Below are 24,583 nucleotides of genomic sequence, written 5' to 3' on the forward strand. Positions count from 1 at the left end.
AAGTGAGTGACTCAAACATTAAGTTTTATTGTGGTTCATAAAGTCACACCCTTCATGTCTCAGTCATGGAAGTATGTACGTGTTGTGTGTCCTTTGTTAATCCTTTATAAGTATGTTTAGTCTCCAGAAGGATAAGTAGAAATAAGTATCAAGTCAGTGTTACCCATGTTTATTGGGAGTGTGTTAATCCAGTCGGGGATTCATGCTTTTGATTGCCTGACTCAACTGTAAAACCTGTATAAGTGTTTTGTATCTGGACATAAACATATAGGTCCTGACCTAATGAGTCACAGGTCCCATTATAAACTGCCAGAGATGCAAGATTTCAGTGATACACAACAAAGGACCTGTGTTTATTAGTCTTCACACACACAATGGAGAGAGAGAGAGAGAGAGACACCAAACTGACATGGAGGAAAGGGTGTGATGAAAGAAGGCTGAGAAGGAAAAGCACTAGAAACAATAGAGCCACAAATGATTCCTCAGCCCATATGTATTCAGACCAGATTCTTATCACATTCTTACTATATTACAAGTTTGTGCCTTTTTTAAACAAACAAACAAACAAAATATAGCATGTTAATGAATTAGCTCTGGAGACGCTGGTAGACAGATTGTGTTACTGTTGGACGGAGCCAAGCTGTTTCCCTCTGTTTCCAGTCTTTGCATTAACTGTTTCCTGCCTGTAGCTTTGTATTTAACAGATACTGCATAAGAAAGTTATCATCTGTGAATTGAACAACAACACTATAAATGAGTTGATGCTAAAACATATATGAAAACTAAATATGGAAAGAAAGAATAAAGATGGAGTGTGATACCCAAAACTATGACTAGGAAACCATTACTTACCGTGTGTGTGTGTGTGTGTGTGTGTGTGTGTGTGTGTGTGTGTGTTTGTGTGTGTGGGTGTGTGTGTGGACAACATCCCACTGAAGCCTCTCAGAAAATATTTGACCATAAGCAGGAGTCACAGTCTGACCATGAGTGTGTGTGATCATACTGTACGCCCTGACCACAGACTGGCCTTTGGCACACACAGGGTAGATGAGCGCAGCTTCCTAAGAGGTACATGTGGAGATTCTGACCCTTTAAGTTGTCCTGTTAATAACCAGAATGAGACTTTTCAGTCTTTTTATGTCTAATCTTTGTTCTCAGCTCACATTTCAGTCCAGTTCCGTCGATACAAGCAGACAGATATGTGTCTCACTTTCTCTCTCTGGGATAATATTTCAGTGAAAGTCTGAGGAATGATGTCAGCATTACACGACCTAAAATGCACATGCATACACACACAAAGATATAATGAGAAAAAGGTGCAAGCAGCACAATGCCTTTCAGTGCTGCCAGACTATTGGCCCGCTCCTCATTCTGCTCCCCTCCCCCAACGTTCCCCTTCTTTTAGGTCCACATCTGTTTCCCAAACTTGGGAAGGGGCCTTGGAAAGAACAATATCTGGGTCAGAGTAAACTGTGTGCATGTGTGTGCAACAACTGTATGAAAACTGTCTCCCACCCTCTGAACCTGGAGATGGTGCAGTGGTTTAAATGGGTGTGTGCCATTCAGTCAGTACGGTACAGACTTAAAATTATTCATAAAATGGTTTTGAGTGAAAGCCAAGATGAGACGTCATCATCTGCATGCTGCATAAATCCTCCGCCTCTGCTCAGAAAGTGTAGAAATGGAAGCTGAAAGACTGCATTTCTTACACTGTGCACCTCGGTCTTACACTGGGTTTTACTGCCATTGTCACTGACATTGTAAGCACTGCTACTCTGACACTAAAACCAATAAAACTGTTTTTAAAACTCTCCTAAATGTTACTAAATAACTTTATTCCTCAACATCCCATAATATTGACTGAATGTTTGCTTTCCTTTAACATTTTGGGAAGAAACAACCTCATGAGTCTAATAAGAGTGAAAAAATTTCACCCATCTGTGATTCAGAAAGCTTCAGTATTTTATTTTTTTTCCAGTTTCACCCACTGGAACATGATGATCTGCTTCCACCATGTGGACAAAACTGCAAACACAGTGTCAAACAGCCAGATATAAAACCAATGAATGGAACAGACTGAGCGCCTCCAGCTGCTGAACTGAACAATTACAGTTTATTAGTGACAAGGTGAGAAAGAAACAACCCAATACCACAGAAAAAACATGTAAACATACAGTTTGTTATCATCAGTTAACAACGTGTATAATATGAATTGTCTCATGTTTGATAGAGGCAACAAATACATGTACCTGTCGAGGGTTCCCTAACTTTTCTCGACTGGCTGTCTGCGATATTTACACCATTTAACCAAAAAACAAACTAAAACAAGCACAAAAATATGTTTTAACCAGTATCTGCACCTGTAACATTGTTTATTACGAACTGTATGTTTTAAACAAAAAAAGTGCAACTTACAAATCTGCAGTGTAATTAAAATAATTAAATGAAAGAGCATGTATTTTAATTTGCCTTTATCACTAAATGTATGCAGGTTTGTGTCATGTATAACTTTACTTGTGCAGCGTCTATCAACATTTTAAACATTTTTTCTTTACCCTCTCTCTCAGCCTTTGTGTCGTCTTCTTTTTGTCCCTGTCTCTCAGCTTTATTTCTTGGGATATTTTTCTTTGGCCAGTGTGACGAAGTCCTCAGCACTGTCCAGTGACACCAGGCAGTCCTGAGAGAAGGACACAGGCAGGTGAGGAACAAGAAATGAATGAAAGTGGTGAGATTGGACAAGATGGAGATGGAGTAATAGAGACATAACAGCAGCAAGAATAAGAGAAAGAGGAATAAAAAGTGTAAGTGTGTGCACCCATTTGTGTGTGTGTGTGTGTACCATGACACAGAGGTATCTGTTCTGGGGTCCTGTTCCAGGAGGAAACAGCGAGGTGTGGTCCAGGAGTTGCCTCAACAGCTCAGTAGATCTGTTATTATGCTCCTGATATCGACTGAAGCGGCTCTGTCTGTTCACACACAGCATGGCATCCACCTCACGCTGATAACCTGCAGAGAGTCAGAGATCGAAAGTCAAAAAACACAGAAATATGAGATGAGAGAAGGACAACAGTACAGTCCAGTGAACTGGATCAAGCAGACATGAACTTAAGCGACTCACCTAGCTGCAACAAGATTTTCTTCCATCGGGATCTGACTTCTCGTCTTGCATAGCGCAAAGTGTGTATGTCATAATTCAGCTTTTCCCATTCCTATAGGTAAATACACAAACACACATGAATATGAATATATCATATACAAAAAACTTAAATGGAAAGTCTTGAGCATAGCGGTGGGTGACAAGAATAGTCAATAACCACATTCTCTGCTTTAAATGAAACATTATGTCATAATTTTAGCCTCATATATCAGATTTACTTCAGAAATGAAAGGGTTACTGTCCTAAAACCATGAAAATAGTATTATCTAATCAAATTTTGAGAATAGATGAACTCTCAACAACAACAACAGAACATTTTCTGTCTTCCAATGTGTAAGCAAACAAGAAAAATAACAAAAAAAAAACTAGCAGCCCCCCCAGCCAGAACTTGAAAAAAATGAAAAATAAGTTACATGACAGTCTGCAATGGATATGACATGAATATTCATAACTGGAATACATGAATTTCAGCCATGTGACCACACCAAATAATTGGTTAAATATACCTATTTACTTATCCTTATACTTATCGATCCTGATTATAGGCGTTGTCTGTGTGGGCATGTAGTGCAACATTAAATTAGTTTTGTTGCCTGACTTCAACCTGAGCTATGATTTAATCAGTTAAAATAAATGAAACCACACATTTAAAACTACCTTAACCACTGTGCCTTTTCACCACAGACATTTTCACAGTAGGAAAAGCAGGTGTAAAAAATAAAATTAATGACAGTTGAATTTAATTTAGCTGCTTCAGTTTCAAGGTCCTGGTGATGTGCATGCTGCCACACTGCCACACTGTCATGGATGACTGCAACACCTAAACAGAACAGAGCCATTACTAACATTGTTTGTAAAACCTGAGCTTTTACTGCTTTGACAGGTCAAAATGTTTGGTGTGAAAAACGCTGTTGCCATTCAAAACTTCACACAGATGCCAGGTAACCTAACTGGTAATGTCTGAAATAGATTTTACTTAACAAGGAAGATACTCTGAACTGTTTTACAAGAGCGGACACACTGGCATGTCCTACTTTACTTACTGAACTTTTTTTTCCCCAGTGCTTAATTACCTTTTCATGCAGTGGACCCATTCTGTGTTTGTTTGGCCTAATATTAAAACGAGTCCCACACCATACCAGGAATGGTTCAGTGAATTTTCTGTTTGAATGTTCAGCCCAGCCTGTTGGCCTACATCTCTATTAAGGAATTCATTTATTAACACAATGTGCCCACTGTGTCCTGCAGCCAGCTCGACATGAAGACTATTCAGTCTGTCTGTTCAGTGACTGAAAACTTAGTCGAGATTCACTGAGCTGCAATCCTGACATATAGATGGAAAAGGTCTCTGTGTGATGGCCCCAATGTGCAGAGAAATGGAACAGGGTTAGGGTATTATTCCTAACTCTAACCCAACCTGTACAATCTGTCACTAAAATAGCAACAACAATGTTTTTTGTCAACTTATTTACAGTAAAGGAATCAAGCAAAGCTAGTTTTGTAGATGTGAGTTACTGAGTGACAACGAAAGATGCATTTTGAAGAAAAATCCTAAATAGCACGTACTGGAGGGACGAGCCTGGAGCGAGCTGCTCTGTCTAACTCATTCTAACACTCTAATGAACAACCTACAGTAAGTTACTGTGTGATAACTATCAGGTCACTGATTGAGTAAGTAAATAAAGTATGTCGCCTCTTTGTGTGTAGGGTCTGTGTGCGTGTAGAGACAGGTAGAGACTCCTTTTTGAGGGTTAAGACTTGGTTTTAGGGTTAGGGATAATTAGGTTTGGGATAGGGTTGGGGTTGGGGTTAGGCATTCAGTCCAGATGGGTAAGGTTAGGGTAATGGGTTAGCGATGTATTATGTCAATGAGAATTTCCCACAGTGATAGTGAAGCAAGCCTGCGTGTCTTTTAGAAAGAGAACCAAAGCTGAAACTACCAGTGAAAACTATCTCACCCTGTTTTCTACAGTTAATGCTGGTAAGAAGTTTCATGGCAACTCAAACCCTTTTGAAATTTAGTCAAACCAACTACGACATCCTATTTGTCGTGATGATATGGAAAAGACATGTCAGACATCATGTTGTTGGAGTAATTCTGAAGGATGCATTAAACATTAACCTGTGACGCTCTCTAAACGTCATTTTGAAGAAGAGAAACTGACGTCTGGCTCACTCTCTCCTCTGGAAACACCAAGTTAATTTCTGCTAACATGATATCTCTGATATTAAGTTATTTTGGAATGTAGGTCAAGTTCATTTGCTGATGTGAGTTAACACCAAAGTGAGTCAAAGGCTTCTTTGAGAGCCACCTGTGTACAGTATGTCTTCTCCCCTTATTAGATAAAGAGGTTAGAGAGCTGCGATGGCACAAATAAGGAAGAGAGAATTAGTGTTTCACTGAACTATAGTAATACAGCTTTGTACTAGTACAAATGTGGGTTTTCTAAAACCATGTGCACATTTAGAAATACAGTCAGTCTTTGTCCAGATCTAAATGTTAGGTCTCTGCTTGGTTGATTTGCCCAATTACTGATAACTTATAACTGTGGGAAATCTATGAACTACAGCTACGCACAAAAATAGAGCAACATTTATGGATGCAGTGTAACCCAGGCAACAGATGACTCTATCAGATGGTGCAGTGACTTTTGTCTAATTCTTTTAATTTCAGTTAAGAAAATGGATAAAGAAAAACAGACGTGTTGACATGACAACACAAAAAACCCTTTTGCTGCATTTTCAGCATCTTGTCATCACATCATGTACATGTTTGATGGTGTATGTATATACTGCAGGTATAAGTGCTGGTGGTGTTTATTCCCTCCCACTCTGTCTTTGTGCTCTTCATATCGTACACAACAACAACACACTGTGTCTCACCTCTGTGGCCTTGTCAGCCTGGTCTCTCATGCTGATGAAAGCCTGGAGCTCTCTGTCCGACCCTCGCCTGATGGGAGAATCTCGGGGTGTGTTTGTGCCGGCCCATGGATCAGCGGGGCCCCTTTGGCTCTGCTTATTGCTCCACGGGCTCCTTTTCGAAGGCTGCGGCCCAAAGAGGCTCTCCTTTTCTGTGTCACTGTCGCTGGACTCGCTGGATAACTGCTCCGGTCGTCTGGGAGCTGCGGTGGTGCGCATGCTGAAGAGAAAGTCAGAGGAGAGAGGAAATGAGTGGTTCAAAAGCCAGACATGATTGTCCTGAAACTTTCTTACAGTACATTACAATAAATGAAGACTGAAGGAAGAACATGAGGTCTGTCTATCACCATGTCTCATCGGGTGTTTGTCTCACCGTAAAATGGCACTCTTCTCTTCCCTGTTGTGTTTCAGATAGTAGCGACAGCAGCAGATGGTGAAATTAGCACCCATTGGTCCTTTTAAAAAAGGGATATCTATCTTCCCTGGTATAATCCCACTGCAGTCACACCTCCTGCCACAGGTTTCTTCCAGAATCCTCAGAAAACCTGAATATTTCCAAGTTGACAAGTCCTCATTTGCAAACGTCCGAGGGTAGAAATCCTCCTTTCTCCATGCCTCTCCTGGCCTAAATGAGAGCCGTCTGTCAATTACATTATCCACGTGAGTCCAAACGGGGACAACAACGGCAACACCACCACGCACATACACAGACAGGGCAGTTGAGGGATGAATGGCACCTTTGTTCAGCAACTCCTGATGGTGCAGAATGCAGTGGCAGAGCCACAGCTTTCTAGACACAAGCTTACTGCACCGTTTGTCCTTGAAATCTGGGTTTGTACTGTCGTGCCCTCACTGCTCTGTGATGAGTTCTGTTAAATGAAGCTCAAATGAAGTTCAATCAGGAAGACCTATCCTCCTGCATGCATTTGCTGTATATAATCCTGATTACTGCACACCTCTTCTCACATATTCCCTCATTATTCCCTCATTCTTCTGGCCTGTGGCTGTCATCTGTCCTTTCAGTTGTTCAGACAGCTGTTTACAACTAACCAATAGCAGGGCGACACACTTTCTCGTCAGCCTATCATCTGCCGGCGTTCCCTTTTTAAAGATGTTCCTCCTCAGTTTTAGTTTCCCGCTCCGCTGACGTGCTTCACAATAATTTGTTCGATCTTTCATGGCAGCTGTTTTTTATATTACACTGCTGACTTTTCTCTCATCATTTCATTTCACTGACTCTCCCGTAGATAGTTGTTTTCTTCTGGCATTTCATGGGTTCCTAAGGTGTTACCATTTCAGATTATTACAATCTATTCCTTAAGCATTCAAAAGCTGGTAGTGCCTGTTCCATAATAGTTGCACGTACTGACTCTCAATTTTGCACTTTTAAGTCCATGTGGAAATATTTGAGAATAAGGCCTTCCACTGAACCTAATGCCCCTCTGTTTCTGACCCAAGATCATAAACCAATGTCCAAATATTGGTTCAGTCACCATCTGACTCAAATGCTTATTAAGTGCGATATAGCTTCGAAACATTATTCAGGTAACTCATTCAGAATAGGTGCTGCAACCTCTGCAGCCGCACAAGGTTTGCCTTCAGCTTCCCTTTAACAGCTGGGCCGCTGGTCATCCTCCACCTCTGCCCCCTATGTGAGTTCCGAAGCAAGGGTGAAGCTCAAAGATCTCTAAAACCCTGACAGCTCATGGTAAGTTCTGCATATAACTGGTGGCTGGTGGGTCACATTCTGTTTATGCTGCTCTATTCCAACTCTCTGCTATTCACACAAGCATTAGCCATTGCTGGCTCAGTAGCTTCCGTGCAAGCTTTAACCATGGTTGGCTCAGTAACATTCTTCCCTCCCTCCCTCTCCCTCTGTCTCCTAGCTCTCTCTTTCTAGCTCCTTCCTCCTCTCCTCTAGCCATGGCTGGCTCAGTAACATCCTTCTACCTATTGCACTGCTAACTAAACTATCTAGTTTTGTTATTTCAATGTTATTTCTGCTGCTTATTAATGGTTTATCAATAGCTTACTTACCAATCTTGGTAAGTAAATTTACCAATCTGGGGGGGGGGGCTTATTTTGGCTGTGCTTGGTCTCACTAGAGGGGACTTGCTCCCCTATTCTTTGGGGGATTATATACACACACTTATATGTATGTTGCTGCTGCTCATCCCAGCCCTAAACAACTAGACCAAGCGCCAAAGTCTATAATTTCAGCACTATTCATCACATGTCTTGTCTAATTAAAATATTTACTTCATTCACGTGTCTCTCCTGATTGAACTCTCTGTGTTGATGCTTGCAGGAGGAGAAGCATTATGGTGTTTGGGTAAGATAGCACACAGTACGCCACCTTCTGTACCTGGTGATATCACTTGTTATATAATTTTACTGACACTTCATAAATGTTACTATATAACTGATTTCTCATATCCCTGGAAGCTGACATGTTTACCTCTGTCTAAGATTGTAAAGATAGCTCTTTTGTCCACATAGCAACAAGGTCACCTGACTGAACTACATGTACTGCTGCTGGAAGTGAGAGCAGTGTTAGTGCTGCAGGAGCAGGCGCAACAGGTGAAGAAACTGACAGAAAAAGTCTGAGTGAGAACAATCAAATGAAGATGACACGTAAATGTTGGATACTGGGTTTGTTCCTGCTGATAAACAGTGGCCTAGAGACTCCTCACGGGTGAGTTGTGTTGAGTTTACTATTAAACCTCTCAGGTAAAGTGTTGTCAGTTTTCAGCCTTAACAAATTGTGTCTAAGCGATTTTGTCTTTTATGGTTTGCCGATCACATGAATTCAGACTTTTGTAAAAAAAAAAAAAAAAAAAAAAAAAAGTAACAATACCCTCATACCTCCCTGTAAAGTTTCTGCAGTTATTATACAGTTATTGTTTCATGTGTTTCATGATCTTAGGTCTGAATCCAACCTATGTTAATTCACAGAGCTTGTATAATTGATTCCATTTATTTTTGCATTTACAGTTTAGTAGAGGATTTGCAATCAACATGGAGTTATGATTACACCAAATATCACCCCATGGATGAGGTAACGTTGACTTTCCTCAGGGGATATTTTACTATAAATAAATATTTTTGTATCACTTGCACTTCCTTTTAAATTTGCACTGTAATCTTTGTAGAGTCCAGATGGACCTTGGACAGACAAAACTATAAAAAGCATTATCAGAATGAATTATCACCCTGATTAAACTGCACCACAGATCTACAGGTGGATGGAAGATGTGGAGCGAGCAAACCCCGAGCTGGTCTCCTCTGCTGTCTATGGGCACACCTTTGAAGGGAGAAACATCACACTGCTGAAGGTATTCACAACATTTACTGTGTCACCTTTAAAAACCGGGATGATTTAAGCACAGTGTTAATCCCCTGGTCCCCTGGCTCATGCTGTGTCTTCTCCAGCTGGGACTGGAGAGCTCAGAGGGCAGACAGAAGAAGGTGATCTGGGTGGACTGTGGTATCCACGCTCGAGAGTGGATCGCTCCTGCCTTCTGCCAGTGGTTTGTTAAAGAGGTGTGTGCACAGACATCATTTCAGTTACACACACGTGCACACAAGCAAGTACACTCTGACGTGTTTGTGTGTTTGAAATTCCTCCTGCGTTCAGATTGTGCACTCGTATAAAACCGATAAGAAGCTGGAACAGATGCTGCAGAATCTCGACATCTATGTTACTCCTGTAATTAATGTGGATGGATATATGTTCACCTGGGCCAACGACAGCGTGAGTCTTAGATTTCATTATTGTTAATCCAGCACCACTGTGAACACACTGACTTATTGTTTTATGACCGAGTGACTTGTCACACAGACTCACAAACGATCCGACCTCCATGTCTGTGTGTTGTTTTCATGTAGACTCGTCTGTGGAGGAAGTCTCGCTCCCTCCCTCCGCAGGGAAGTGACTGCTATGGTGTCGACCTCAACAGAAACTTTAATGCCAACTGGGGGAGTGAGTCCTCACTGTCCTCAAACGTGACTGATTACACAACATGATGTCATATTCAGTGGTCAAACTAAATCAAGGCTGATAGGATTCAAACATTCCTGCCTTGGACAACAGGATAATAAATATATGGTGACAGTGCAGGGCCTTTGTTTGAGAATTCATACACTAGTGTTATTTAAACATAAGAAAACATATTTTAAACGTTCCTTGTTGTTCCTGTCCTCAGCGGTAGGTGTGTCATTTGACAGCTGTGCAAACACCTACTGTGGGAAATCAGCAGGGTCAGAGCCAGAGGCTAAAGCTGTGATGGACTTCGTTGGTAACTATGACATTACGTTAAAAACACTACATTATTACAAATGAGAATGGTAGTTTCTTTATGTGTCATAAACTACAGGTGCAGTAAGTTTGTGTATTTGACTGTGATAATGAAAGTCATGAAAACGTAAATATATAAAAATCATGAAATATAAAAGCCCCTGTTTGAAAACATTACTGATGTCATTATTTAGTTGCTGCTATGCTTTTGTTTGCATTCACTCAGGAGTTTTACCTGTTGTCATATTGATGTGTATCCAGGTAGGATGGTAAACCAGACTCTGTGTTTCCTCACCATCCACTCCGCTGGGCAACTTATACTCCTGCCATATGGCCACCCTGAGATCTCTGCACCCAACTACAAGGAACTGGTGTGTGTGTGTGTGTGTTTCTGTGAATGTTTACGAGGTACAGTAGTGGAATTTAAGGTGAAAGGTTTGTACATTATGTTTGAACTGTGCAGGTTTCAGTCGGTGAGGCAGCGGCAGCAGAAATGAAGAAGGTGCATGGGATGAACTACACTGTAGGAACATCTCCACAAATCCTCTGTAAGACTCTTCAGACTGTAATTAACACATGGTCTGCTCTGCACTTCATGAAACAAAAGAATGAACAGTCACAATTTCACTATTTGAAATTCATATTGCTTTAGATGTTGTGGGTTTGTATCATATGCTTCTCATACAGTACACAAATCATATTAAAGCAAAAATACTTATGTGTATTTTCTAGAAAAGGAAATGAGTTGGTGTCTCTTACACTTTTTACTTCTATCCCACCTCCTCCTCTTCATCTTCATCTCTCACTCTGTCCCTCTGTCACCATCAGATCCAAACTCAGGCTCCAGTCGGGACTGGGCTCGTCTCATCGGTATCCCATTCTCATACACCTTTGAGCTGAGGGACAAAGGTGAGTTGGACTTCAGTATAGTCATCAGCCAGACATAATGCACTGACCTTTACTGAGTGATACTTTGATGGTATTTAATGATCCTCCAGGTGAGTTCAGCCACCTTCTACCAGAGGAGCAGATACAGCCGGCCTGTGAGGAGGCGTACGCAGGAGCTCTCTCCATCATCACATATGTTCACGACAAGACTTTCACCAACGGTACCCTCCCTAACGCTGCTGTCACCACGGTGATGGGCTTCACCACAGTTTCTGGGGTTGCTATGACGATTTGGAGCACGCTCATGGTTGTGATACTCAGTGCAGGGATCTCAGTGTAGGACAGTGAAAACCTCGATCGTACAAAGTTGGGCCACCAGTCCGGCAGAAGGAGTTACTGCAGGTTCTGGTCAAGACAAAACTCTCCTAGAAGAGCAGGGAAATATTTAATAATGCAGTTAATCTATAGTCTTTGCCCAAATTTAATCATTATTGTTGACTGACTCAGAGGAACATGATGGTGATGTTGGACATGCTTTGCACAGCAGGGGGCAGCATTGTTGTATTTTACACACCCCACTCTCTCTCATCCACGTTCAGCTTCTCTCCACTATTTCATTTTATTAACTTTGTTTTCTTCATCTGTGTCACGTGGCTGATGAAGTTTCCATACAGCTGTGAGCATCTTCTTGTTCTATCATCACATCTGATTCTCATCATTTCCAGCACCATGTTGGATGAGCCGTCTGAAAAGACAGAACACACACATCATGTGACTGTATGATAAACACTTTAATGAGGACTGTGAGCTGGAGAGGCTGGGCGGTTTATCTATGATTAGTTTTCATAACATTTCCCTGAAGATTGAAATTTTGAGTGTCAAAGAGTTCACTGTTTCTCTCTCGGGGTCAGTACAGTGTTTATATAAAGTTATTTATAGGGTAAATACTAATAAAGCAGCATTTTTGGACAAATGCATCTTTACAAATAAAACCATTGTCACAGTTTAATAAACGGTGGAAAACCAGACTCATGTTGGTTAATAGATCCAATATCATATACAGATGGTAAAGATATTTACCCTTTGCACAGCATTGACTAAACCCACTGTGGTCGGACTTCACGTCCCTTTACTCGCCATCGTACTTTGTCATTTGTTCGCAATTTCGACATCTTCATCACCAGGTTTATCTGGAAAATGAAAGTGTATTTGGAGGCAGCTGCTTAATTTCATGTTTGATCTGAGATTTATTTTCAGGTGGCATCTCAACGTGTCTATTCCCGTCATGTTTCTGGGGGTGTAAGGTTCACACTGCAGCCCACAGACCCGGTGGAAATGAGGTCACTCATGTCATTGTTAGAGCCTGAACTTCTTCCACTCAGGTTTTAGGGTCTTCCTACATTTTTCACATTGATTATTTTGTGCACTGCAGGGCGTTGGCTTTTCTCTGACACTTTCTCAGTGAGTCTGAATTTTTTAGGTCTAGTGTAGAGGAGTGGGTTTCTGTTGAGACTTCAGACGCACAGTTTTTCCCTCAACCTCTTCCTCTCTCTCTAAAATTTATATTTCCAGTGTATTCTCCCCCCTGCTACCTCAGTGACTGCCAGACCACCAGTTATACAGACATACACACACACACACACACACACACACACACACACACACACACTTGGCCACTGACAATGTGACATTGACATACTGCAGTTGAATACCTTATGTGAGGGTGAGTGATGGACCACTCACCCCGATGGCTGCTCCCTAAAATGTGTGTGTGTGTGTGTGTGTGTGTGTGTGTGTGTGTGTGTGTGTGTGTGTGTGTGTATGTGTGTGTGTGTGTGTGTGTGTGTGTGTGTGTGTGTGTGTGTGTGTGTGTGTGTGTGTGTGTGTTGTGTTTGAGCAGCAGTGGAAATAGAATTATATTCCAGCTCACATGAAACCTCAACAGAACAGAAAGACGGGTCAAACACCAGGGGACCACGAGAATAATAAGCAGGAACACTGACAGACACACACACACACACACACACACACACACACACATATATATATATATATATATATATATATATACAGGCCTTCAGGGAAAAAGCTATTCACTGCTCCATCACTTACACTCCTAAAAGGTGCTCACACAGGACTTGGTGAAGCAGAGCAGAGCTTCTTGACACACACACATGAACAGAAGAACTGGGCAGGGATTCAGAGACACAGATTGAAGGTGATAATAATTCACAGTGAAGTCTGGCTGGTTTAGTTATCATCAGCTCATCCATCTACTTGTGTTTGTGTGTGTGTGTGTGTGTGTGGGGATGAGCTGGGGAAAAAAACACCGTTTGACATATAAATCACCAAAGAAAGAGAGACAAGACCAAAGAATCAAGCCGACCCATCAAGGAAGAGGTGAATGAAGAATTCATGGAGGGGTTGAAGAGAGGAGCGGAGGAAGACAATAAAAAGATGCAGGAGAAATAATGGAGGGCAACAGGAACAGAAAGAAAAGAAAGAGTCAATAAAAACAAACAGCAAAAGATTCACACCCAGGTCTTCAACACGGGGACGGAAGACAACAAGTGTTGGCTTCTTGGCAGCAGGTGTCCATTTATAAATGATCAGTTTATCCGCTGTTCTTTATCAGTTTGCGAGGGAAATTAAACTCTGCTCATAGGCAATAAAACACACCCTTCCTCAATTCACTAACTCAGGGTTTTACAGCTGCAGTTTCGCTTGGTCTGTTATGAGCAGTAGCTTATGTTAAGCTAATGTAAAGCTAAAGTTAGCAAACTTCAGGTGGATACTGATGTGTAATGAAAATGCTTCTGTCAGGTCACTGACCTCATAGTTCTGTCTCTTTGTGTTCATGTTTCTTCATTATAACCTGTGGCCGCAGTGCTGGACCTGCTCACGGTAAACTGCAGGTCACCACAGCAGCATTACACTCACTTCCTGTCTGAACTGTTCGGTGAACGGGTTAGGAGCTGATTTAACAACACAAACACTGCAGATTGACAGGTCTTAACCGACGATGAGAAAAGCTTCCTAACTTTACTTATTCTTAAATAAACTCTCTAACTTTATTTTTCCAAGCTAACTTACTGACTTCCTCACTCAGCTGACTTGTTTAGTCTGCTCTTTTATTGCTTTTACACAGTAACGGGCAGAACATGAAGCTTCCCTCGTTGTGGTGCAACTGACAAAAGTATTTCTTTTTTTTTGCCAAAGAGTAAATTAGCTTTTTTTTTTTTTTGTACATTTTAATGAGAAATCTGACGGGTCACAAAAACACAAGAGTGAGATGAGAAAGGCATTGGTTGCTAGGTAACAGACATAAAAGTTTTTAACTGATGTTGGATTAACTATTTATATGTCCTAACCTGAGATATAAGAGGATGAAGTAAGATAAGACAGTTGCCCAAATGGAATATACAGTATGTACATATATTACATTTCCACATATGGCATACATGTCCATATAAAATAAAGGCACACATGTAAAAGTTTTATCAAAAAACCTTTTAGAAATTGAAACAATTTCATTTATTGGCATATATATCCAACTTGTACAAATATGTATGTATGTTGATATTGGTACAAACATGACATAAATTAATATTCATCCCAAAGCCTGTTAATATATATTTATATTATATACCACATGGTCCAGAAGTCTGAGACCACTTTTCTACAAGATAGACATGTTTAAAGTTAATGAGAAATTAATAAGAAAAACATATATAAGCATATAGAACTTTTCTGTGCATGTAGAATATAATGAATATATATTAACATTTATGGTTGCATAATGTAACAATGATTCAATAGAGTTGAGACTTTTTTTTCCCTCTTTTGTCCAGAAGAAGCTCATTAAATCAAACTGGAGCAGTGATATCATTGGGTCCCTCAGGCAATAATTTCACAGACTATTTCAGTCTCCGATCAATACAGAACAAGTCACCATGGGACATGTGACACTGACCACCGTGTAGCAGTGAAGAGCTGGAAAAGAAAGACGCACAGTGGATAGTTTCACAGGGTTCGGTGTGGTTTATTGTTGGAGGTTTTGACTGGACATTTCCTGTAACGTTTCAACAATGAAGACCTTGTTGAAATGTTAATTACAGCCAGCTAAAGGAAATCATAGTTATATGTTTATTCAGGCTTAAGTATGTATTTTTAAGGCGAGACAATACATTTAAACTCTCACAAACTCTGTGTGAATCCCCCAGGAGGCAGCCAAGGTTCAACCTCTGGATGTTTCAGGTTAAAAGAGGAGAAATCTTTGTTTTTGTTTCTGCAAGTGTTGAGATTATTGCGAGAACTAGCTCTAATTTGTCTGCTCCACTTTATTTTACATGGATGCAACTGGGAAAAGACCCTTAGCGCTGCTCTCCTTTCAGCACAGAGTGTGCCGAAGACGATATCCCCAACATGGCGGCGTGCTTCACCACTTCTCCTGCGTTAAGTTGTGAATGTTTCACGGGCTCCTCAGCTCCTTTAAAACACGTGCTCACGTGCACCACACACATTCAGATGACGAATGGCAGTGTGTGTGAGAGGGCTGTGGGCTGTGGGACCCATGACACATCTCTTCCACATCTTTTTATTACTAATCAATAGAGATGACACCATTTTTTACACACTGTCACTGGGGATCAATGGGAATTATGCCATGCTTTTTAACTGTCACCTGTAATCAATGAGGGTGGCACCATCATCTGCATCTCCTGATCATTACAACTGGTGATCAATAACTAAGCTGGCTGGGGATGACACATGATCATCATACTAACGGTCCGTGATGATAGGTAGGTGTGAGTGTGTGTGTGTGTGTGTGTGTGTGATGTTGAACGTGTGAAGCTGATTGGCAGACAGACTGAGGGAGGGAACTCACGAAAACAAAAGCTGAGACAAAGGTGGCTGGAAAGAATTTGACACCAGAGAGACACAAAGCTCAGGAAGCAGAGCGGCCATATTTCAAATCATCATTAGGTCAAGGCTGTCAAGAGAAAGCACAGTAGACAACACAACCTCCCTCCCTTCCTTCCTTCCTCCCTTCCTTCCTATCCTCTGGACCGTGTAGGTCAATAATAATTAATGCGCAGGATTTACACCTGCTGTTATATACGTTGTGGTTAGTTTGGGGCAGTGCACCCAGGTGCAAACACACCTTATTATTGCCATCAGCTTGTATTTGGAGTCTTCTCCTGGCTTCCAAACGAAGATGACTCCAGTATTGTCTCTTCTCTGCGCTCTACTAACTCCTGCAGACAGTGAGCTACCATGCAGATTGCTGGTATGACCATGAATAGCAATTTGATGACCAGTGTCTTGTCCAAGGACACTTGTGGATAAGAGACTGCCATCCTGTAATTTCCACTTCCTGAGCCAAAGCCGCCACGCCATCTTTGGCGCCTGTGGCTGACTGGAAATTTCACCCTTGCCTGATGGAAATATTTGGCTTTCTGGCAGCTTCAGGCGCCGCTGTGTTCACTAGCTAATCACTAACTTTGTCTGTTTGGTGCAGAACTGGTAAAAAACAACTGAACTGTGAACTCCATCACAGTTTTTTTTTTCAGCTGAACACAGTTGTCTGCACTGCTGAGAGCAAGGTCGCTAGTGTGGAGAGAGTGGATCAAAACCGTGAAGTTGTGTGTGTGAAATCAAAACATTAAATATAAAAACACTGATCAGAGTAAATTTAACAGCTTTAAGCTTTAATCAGGACTTTAATTCTGATAGTTGCTGAATTAGAGGTGAATATCATATTAAAAGATCTTTACTTTTCCCTCCTCCTCTCTAGCTGTGTCTCTGAGGATGAACATGATTGTGCATTAACATGTGTTTGTGTTACTGCTTCTTCCACTGCATTCTCACAGGTGAGTGGAAGCTGATTGGTGGAGGATCATGTAATAATTAAGGTCTTTTCTTCATGAGTTGCTGACATGCTTCGGAAGCGGAGTGTGTCCCTCCTTGTGCTGGGTGGAAGAGGATGTACTGATGTGCAGACATGTAGGTGTGGTGCTCCTGTAAAAACATGGAAGATTTACTGTTTCTCTTGTCCCAGTTCTCACCAGCGACCGTGTGAGCACAAGGGTGATTTATTTTATTTACTTAACCAGGATGAACTTTGCAACTGCAGCCAACTTCCTCTCAAGTGTTTTACAAGTATAGAAATGTGATGAAAATCTCACAGAGAAATATTTTCCTCATTAGTTTTTTGCATTTCAGTCTATCTCTAAATCACATATCATTATAAAGTATGAAAAGTTTCCCGTCTCGTTCCTTCTCTCAGAAGCCAACCAGCATCGTGAAGCTGTTATTTTAACCCTCGTGACTGACAGTTCTTCTTCATCCATGAACAACTGCGTCTTCTTGAACCTTGAAAACAAGACGAGACTTATTCCCTCTACGTCCCGCTTGGCACCCTCGCTCCAACCGTTGACCCGACATTCTCCACATGAGATAACTATGAAAATAACTCACATCCGTTTTTCCTGTTCACACACCAAGAGATAGAGCAACAGAGAGAGAGAGGGAGCAGACAGCAAGATAGAGAGGAAGTGGACGGTTAGAGCGTGGCAGTGGAATATATAGAGAGAGAGGCAGACAAACTAACAGAGACCACACAGCAATCAGGCCAGTCATAGACCATCACACAGAGGTGAGCGGGCCATCTGTGTCTCTGTCCGCCTGTAAAATGACTCGCCATCAAAACAGGAAATAGCCAATATCGCACTAACACACTGAGAGAAGACACCGAATGCCCTGATGGACATTTCTGTCCTGACACAATTTTGTATTTGTGTGCAGTTCTGTATGTTTGAATGTGTGCAGTCAACAGATTGCTCTTTAGTTTTTATATCTTCACTCTCTGCAGAAGTGGCCTCTCGCTTCGACATGGAAAAACAGTATTTTTCTCTCTGACTGAGATGATGATGGAAACAGACACAGCGTTTGATCAGGACTAATTCAGAAATCAAACACTGAATAACCAAGTTAATATTGCAAAGAATGACTCAATTCTTGGACAGAGTTTGAATTACTCTGTTTTAATAATGTGGGAAATGGAAAGAAGTCTTGGCCTCAGTTTTATTATATTAGGCATAGTCTCTGGGGAAACAGTGTGTGCACGTGCGTGTGTGTGTGTGTATGAGAAAGTAATATGTTCATGATGGATTGAATCTGTGGCTTTATAGATCTCTATTTTGATTTATGGTGCCACTAGACTGAATAATGAGTGTGTGTGTGTGTGTGTGTGTGTGTGTGTGTGTGTGTGTGTGTGTGTGTGTGTGTGTGTGTGTGTCACTGGTGTATGCGTTTGAGTGTCGTGATTTGACAGCTGATCATGAATGATGATGATGGTGATCAATAGCTGCACAGATTCTTGACCACTGTGGACGACTGTAGGTGACTGACAAGACTTTCACACACACACACACACACACACACACACACACACACACACACACACACACACACACACACAAACAGGCACACACACACACACACACACACACACACACACACAAACAGGCACACACACTTCACAATCCTCCACTCCCCTTCCAGAAACTTCCCCCTAAAACACTTGCAGTGGGACCACTTTGCAAAGTCCAATCTTTCCCTTTGTTTCCTTTGATGCTAGAAAACAGATTCCACAGTTTGTTGATCGGTTAAACAGAGGAGAGGGAGATTTGCAGCCTCTGTCACCACAGGTTCACTGCTGTTACACCTTCCTCTACCTGCAGGTGGCACTGTTGAACAGCACAGAGACACCCATGACCATCAGGAGAGGCAGCGGGTCTGCAGTTGTGTGCTTCGTGTGTGTGTCTGTGCTCAGCTTTATGTTTTGCACATAAATGATATGTGATGAGCAGACGCACAGGAGAAGCTGTAAGCTAAGCACATATATACTGATGTAAGTTAGGCCCATTCATTTTCAAATATTACAAGCTAACACACATAAGAGCTTCTATCTGAGCTATGTAGTAAACCCATCATACCCATGTTACATGTGCTCACATGATAAGCAGTGTTCAATAATACAAAGTTGTATAAAAGTGATTTTCCTACTTTAGTTCTGAACAGTAGATGATGATGAAAACTGTTAATGAGCTCAATATCAAAGGTCTTTTCTGAGTTTGACTTTCTCACTTGCTCTTCATGACTGTGTGTGTGCGTGTAGATGTGCGTAGGTGTGTGTGGGAGGTGGTTCACACAAATGAGCATACAGCTGTGAACTCCAGCTTGATTTCTTTTACCAGCAGTTTCGACCAGAAAAAGCTTCCTCTCAGCTTCCATCTACTTTTCATCTCTCCCTCTGTTTTTGTGTCCTTCTGACTTCCTCTCCTCTCTCGCTCTGCTCTCTACTGTGCAGTCACAGACTTAGTTCACCAAGTTCACTGATGAGATACCCGACCGTAGAGACACACACCCAAATGCACACCCACAGCAGAAGATGGATAATGCTCTGGAGTAATAAGGCATGGATGTGCACACACAGGAGCCAGCCAGAGTTTGGGCCCCTGCCCAGCTGTCCTGGAGGAGACGGTGCCCTTTAGCCTACATAAGAAGCATATTCCTGCATCTGTCGGGGTGTCATCATTTCTCATCCTGCTGTGTCGGGGTCAAGCTGCTGAGCCACTGGTGGCAGACAGTCGGGGTCCAACTAGATGAAGAAATCCTGCAGGTTACTTGCTGATGGTGTGAACAATACCTGGTTTTCTTTCTTAAGTTTATTTGTTCCAAATTAGAGAAAACAGTAACACTGCAGCAAAGCTCTGGCTGAGAATTAACCTTTATTTTACTGATTGTCATTAAGGAGTGATTTTGTTATCCACTGTAGAAACTCTGCTCAGCTATAATAAGTGGTCAGCGAAGATGTGTCCTTTTGTTTCCACTTCGGCATGTGTTGTTTGGAAGAGCTCTTTTCTCCCTGCCTCTCTCTTCTCTTTCTCTGTCATATTCAAACACACACAGACATGGGTTTCACCTCTTGTTAGACTGACACAGAAGTCTTACATTCAACATGGTTTGAGTTGGACAGTAGCAACATTTCCGACCTCAACACTCTCACTACTCCACATGACTCCCTGATTCGGTTGCATAGTGTTTCCTATGAAAACCTGAGGGGAAATCCAGTATTTCCACAGATAGGGCCATTCAACTCTGCATGCTCTTAACTCCTTGCTGGAATGTACATGAAGCCCTCTGTGCAAGCCATGGCGGTGTCCAGTGCAGGCAGTGGAAATATTGGATTTAAACATTGGTTTCACCTCTGGCAAACATTTATCCTTCTGTGCAGACAGAAAACTGTGAATACTATTTTGATTTTTGGCCCTAGGTTGGAAATGCTTTGTGACCAAAGACACATATGGTAACATGGATTGCAGGCAGGTCTAGTTGAACTGATGCAGCAACTAATCTACAGTAATGTAATTACAGTAAAATCATATTAAAAATACTTTTGCATCTTCATTCCTCAGTTAAAGCAGCTATTGGTAAATTTTGCAATTACTACATAGCTAACGTTAGCATTAATGGCTGTTTACTTACCAGTGTAGAGGAAACATTGTGAGTTCAGCATCAAACTTCATTCCTTTACTCACCAAGAGTTGCCTGGAGTCTGAAGTTGGCATGCTAACCAGTTAGCCCCAGCCCATCTCGACACTTTCTGATCGCAACTCACTGTGTCACTCAGTCTGTTTTTAAAATGTAGAGCTGCTCAAAGGACGTATTATAACCTCTGGTCTTGTAAACGCCAACGATGGTCGAAGGGTAAAGGTTCTTCACTACTTCCTGCTCCCAGAAAGAAAGGTGAAAAGTTTTGGTGCATTGTGCTCTATACTAGAAGGCATATGTGGACATTCATGTTCAGTACCAGTCAAACTTTAGTGAGTCGAGTGAACAAGCACATGGTTTTGCAAATGGCTCATGAGGAAAGAAATGTTTTTGAGACTTGTTTATGGCCTGCAGGGTAAATATAATGTGTTTTCATAAAACAGAAACAAAAAAATCCCACAGGGAACCTTTACAGAACTTCATGCATTTTCAGTGGTGAACTCATACTGCACTACTGGGTGTGATAGGAAAGTTTGACCAATAATCACAAATCATTAAAGCTCCCTGTCCAAACGAATCCCCATGTCTATTGTCCTGTGCCACCATGCTGTTTCAAAAGGAAAGGAATAAAGACTAAAGAGTTCATGATTCCATTTCATGCAGCCTGTTGTTCTCATTTTGTAATGCCAAGAATTTAAAGCACACACAGGTAACCATTCATTTTCACATTTACAATGTGTGTCAACACACAGATACATACTGTGATGTATACATTGGCTGTAAACTCTGATTTACCCCTGATAAATTACCGGAGAAGACAATAACAGCACTGAACACACACATACACTCTGGGCTGTGAATTCCAAGCTGCACACACTCATCATACTGGAACTCAATAATGTGATAGAGGATGCATAGGCTCATACCACACACACACACAGGACAGTGGAGGCACTAGACACAAACAGACACACCATTAGTATAGTTTAGTGAGCCTCCATGCATACAGACTACCTGTTTAAACCAATCATTACATTGCTGCTGGCTCATATGAAACACTAAGGAGAGAAGAGGAGGGAGATGACCGGGGGAGGGAGGGGAAAAAGAGAAGATGGATTGACCATAGCCGGGGAGGAATAGATTGTTGGGTTATGACTAAACCTGGCTTGAAACTGCAATATGATGGGTATGTGGTGTCAGAAAGAGCTGATAAATACTTTATTTGACTGTGAGGACAGTTTAAGGGCGAGCAGGTGGCTAGATGCCGGGATGGAGGGATAAGACAAAGAAGAAATAAGAAAAGAAGCTATAACAGGAGGAGGTAGAATTTAACTTCCAAACAGGCTGACAGCATCAAAGTAAAGAAGGATGAAGTGATAAACTGTGAGAGTGAGATGTGGAGGAGGACAGGTGAAGGGACGATTTAAAGGAGGAGAACTGATAAATGGGAGGAATATGTAACGTAGCAGCAGGGACGGCTGGTTGGCTGGGTGTGCTGCTGCAGAGGTTCAGGAAAGACAGAGAGATGTAAGGGTGAGATAAAGAGAAATGATAAAGTGTAAGAGTGGGAGGGATGGCACCGGCTGGACGGATGGCTGGTGTGAGGAATAATATGTTGTAGGGGAGGAGGAAGGGAAGGTAAGTACACAGCAGGAATGAAACAGTGTCAGATGCAGGGTGATGAATGATGAACGCTGTAGGCGGGAGGATGGTAAAGAAAGCTAGATGAGGGGAAGAAGGTGTGAGGCGAGGAAAGGAATGATGAAAGGAATAACAATGCAGGGTTACCCTCACACTTAAGTTATCACTATTAAATATAACTGAGTTTTGCATTAAATTTAAGACATTTTGACTTCCTGTGCTGCAACCTAAACTCTCTCTTAGAAGATACAATCTAATACTTAAAGTGGATTCTCACCAGTTTAGAAACAAGACTATCTGAAAACCTATTATATGGCTGGACTGCCTGTGGTCAAATTCTGATTTTATAACTCCGACGTCTGACAAATTCATCAAACACATAAATTCAAGTCAAACTCTGAGCTGTGATTTCAGAGTTAGAGGCGACAGAACATGCTCAGCCTTTATTTACCTCAACTCCTTTATTTGAGGCAGGCTTGTATTAGAGGCAGGTCTTTATTTTGAACTTCCTCTGTTTTATATGTATAATTAGTCAAAGCAGTATTTTAGTATGAAGCCTTGTTTTTAGTTGCTCCAGTTTTTCAGTGTTAAAGTTACTGTGTTAAGTGATAACACAAACTCAACATTTCCTGTAACTGGAAGTCCTCTAGTCTGTCAGTAGGCCAAAACCCTTTCTTAACAGGGCTTTCATTGCTCTGATGCAGTAAGTGTATTGTCTCATTTCTGGTTGCTGGTGTTTCTGTTGTTTTACATGCTATTCAGATCTGCTAGTTTCTTAAGCAGTTAGCAAAGGCTTCTCCCTCTCACTCTCCTGCTCTCTCTGCTTGGCATGTCTTATGTTTAGTTATTCCTTTTGCCTCCTTTACTGATAATGATACATGTAATGAAAGTATTTTATTTGCTGAGGTTCAGTGTAGTACAGTGCTCCTCTGCTTCCCTGCAGCTTCAGAGCAGCCAGGAAACCAGAGCGGCTCAGCAGACTGCCTGTAACAAGAGATCTAGCCCTAAGACCCTGGTCGGCATCCATACACAGTCCAGTCATGTATCAGGTTTATACCCAATCTTGTTTGAAAAAAGTCTACAAATTTGGCTGACCAATAGTGGAAATATGATCACTCAGTCAGTCAGTGAGGGACATTCCAGATTCCAGATATGAAAAGTGAAGGAATCACCACAGTCTTAACAGCTCATCTCAAGTAGGATATGATGTGTGCAAAAGGTTTAACTGTAATCCAGCTAATAGTTGTTGAGCCACTCCCATCTGGAGCAAAGTGGTGACAAACAGACCCACAATGCCCACCGTACATTTTAGCCATGCAAAATTCCTGCAAAAAATGAATTTATCCTAAATGGAAGATTAGCAAAAACTGGAGGTGAAAACAGAGTATGAGGATGAGGTGGAAAGAGGGAGGAAACAATAGATAGATAGATGTCCAAGGCAGGACATGGTGTGTGACTAATGGCAAACCAAGGTGGCAGAATGGACAGAAAGGAGAGCTGAAAGGGAGGATGGCGAGGCACAGATGGATGGGAAGAGTGTCATGCTGCTTAACTAATGTTTCCCCGGCCTGTAGTTCAATTCCTTTTCAGAATTAAAGCTCCATCTATCACCCCAATGTGCCTCGTTAGCAGAGCAGCCCTAACCAATCCCAACACAACCATTTACATTTTAAGTAAGACGGAAGATGGAGCTTTTATCTCCCTGTGTTCCTGTCTGTCTGTCTGTGTCTGTTTCTATCTCTCTCCATCCATCTTTAACTCTTGCATTCACACACACAAACACATCAAATGCCTATTATGTCCAAAGACAGTCTGTGGTGCAGTCAACCAAAAGAAATTGTTGCACAGACACTTGCATCTTTCATTAAAATGTGAAACCAGACACTGTGGGAAAAAAAAAGAAATAAACTCCCAAGACTTCAGAGTATTTTTCCATTGATTTGTTTCTCTGTCAACCAGAATTGTGTGAAATTAGTTTGATTAAGGTAGTAACAGACTTACCATTCATTAGACACTTTATACTTGCTTGGCCATGGGTATTCTTTATTATCAGGGCACACATGATAACATAATACATAGCTCCAGCCTAATTAAAATTGTGCTATCCATTTTCTTTCTGCATT

The 24,583-nt window shown here is 41.6% G+C and overlaps 2 protein-coding genes across 2 annotated transcripts; one reads left to right on the forward strand and one right to left on the reverse strand.

Annotated features, from left to right (window-relative positions):
- Positions 1-2,091: 2,091 nt before the first annotated feature.
- Positions 2,092-6,902, reverse strand: LOC139614995 (melanoregulin-like). The gene is made up of 5 exons (XM_071472743.1): positions 6,450-6,902; positions 6,041-6,296; positions 3,119-3,209; positions 2,840-3,006; positions 2,092-2,677 (listed from the first exon to the last, which is right to left on the reverse strand). Exons 1-5 carry the CDS (start codon positions 6,524-6,526, stop codon positions 2,606-2,608), a joined length of 663 nt encoding a protein of 220 aa, XP_071328844.1. The 5' UTR covers positions 6,527-6,902; the 3' UTR covers positions 2,092-2,605.
- A 1,621-nt stretch (positions 6,903-8,523) lies between these two features.
- LOC139614903 (carboxypeptidase O-like) lies at positions 8,524-12,287 on the forward strand. Its single transcript, XM_071472576.1, has 11 exons — positions 8,524-8,771; positions 9,071-9,134; positions 9,310-9,411; positions 9,509-9,619; positions 9,714-9,830; positions 9,965-10,058; positions 10,282-10,374; positions 10,635-10,744; positions 10,837-10,921; positions 11,202-11,282; positions 11,372-12,287. The coding sequence occupies exons 1-11, from the start codon at positions 8,698-8,700 to the stop codon at positions 11,599-11,601; spliced, it is 1,161 nt and encodes a 386-aa protein (XP_071328677.1). The 5' UTR covers positions 8,524-8,697; the 3' UTR covers positions 11,602-12,287.
- Positions 12,288-24,583: the final 12,296 nt, after the last annotated feature.

This window comes from Trachinotus anak, unplaced genomic scaffold (genome assembly GCF_046630095.1).
Source record: "Trachinotus anak isolate AG129_WGS33_773 ecotype Australia unplaced genomic scaffold, CSIRO_AGI_Tana_v1 ptg000039l, whole genome shotgun sequence".
Taxonomy (NCBI): domain Eukaryota; kingdom Metazoa; phylum Chordata; class Actinopteri; order Carangiformes; family Carangidae; genus Trachinotus; species Trachinotus anak.

Coding starts and splice junctions, on each gene's coding strand:
- LOC139614995 (XM_071472743.1), bottom strand. CDS start 6,526: ATGGGTGCTAATTTCACCATCTGCTGCTGTCGCTACTATCTGAAACAC. Junction 6,297..6,449: donor GAGAAGAGTGCCATTTTACG/GTGAGACAAACA, acceptor CTTTCTCTTCAG/CATGCGCACCACCGCAGCTC. Junction 3,007..3,118: donor GAAAATCTTGTTGCAGCTAG/GTGAGTCGCTTA, acceptor GACTCTCTGCAG/GTTATCAGCGTGAGGTGGAT.
- LOC139614903 (XM_071472576.1), top strand. CDS start 8,698: ATGAAGATGACACGTAAATGTTGGATACTGGGTTTGTTCCTGCTGATA. Junction 10,745..10,836: donor CACCCAACTACAAGGAACTG/GTGTGTGTGTGT, acceptor TGAACTGTGCAG/GTTTCAGTCGGTGAGGCAGC. Junction 10,922..11,201: donor AACATCTCCACAAATCCTCT/GTAAGACTCTTC, acceptor TGTCACCATCAG/ATCCAAACTCAGGCTCCAGT.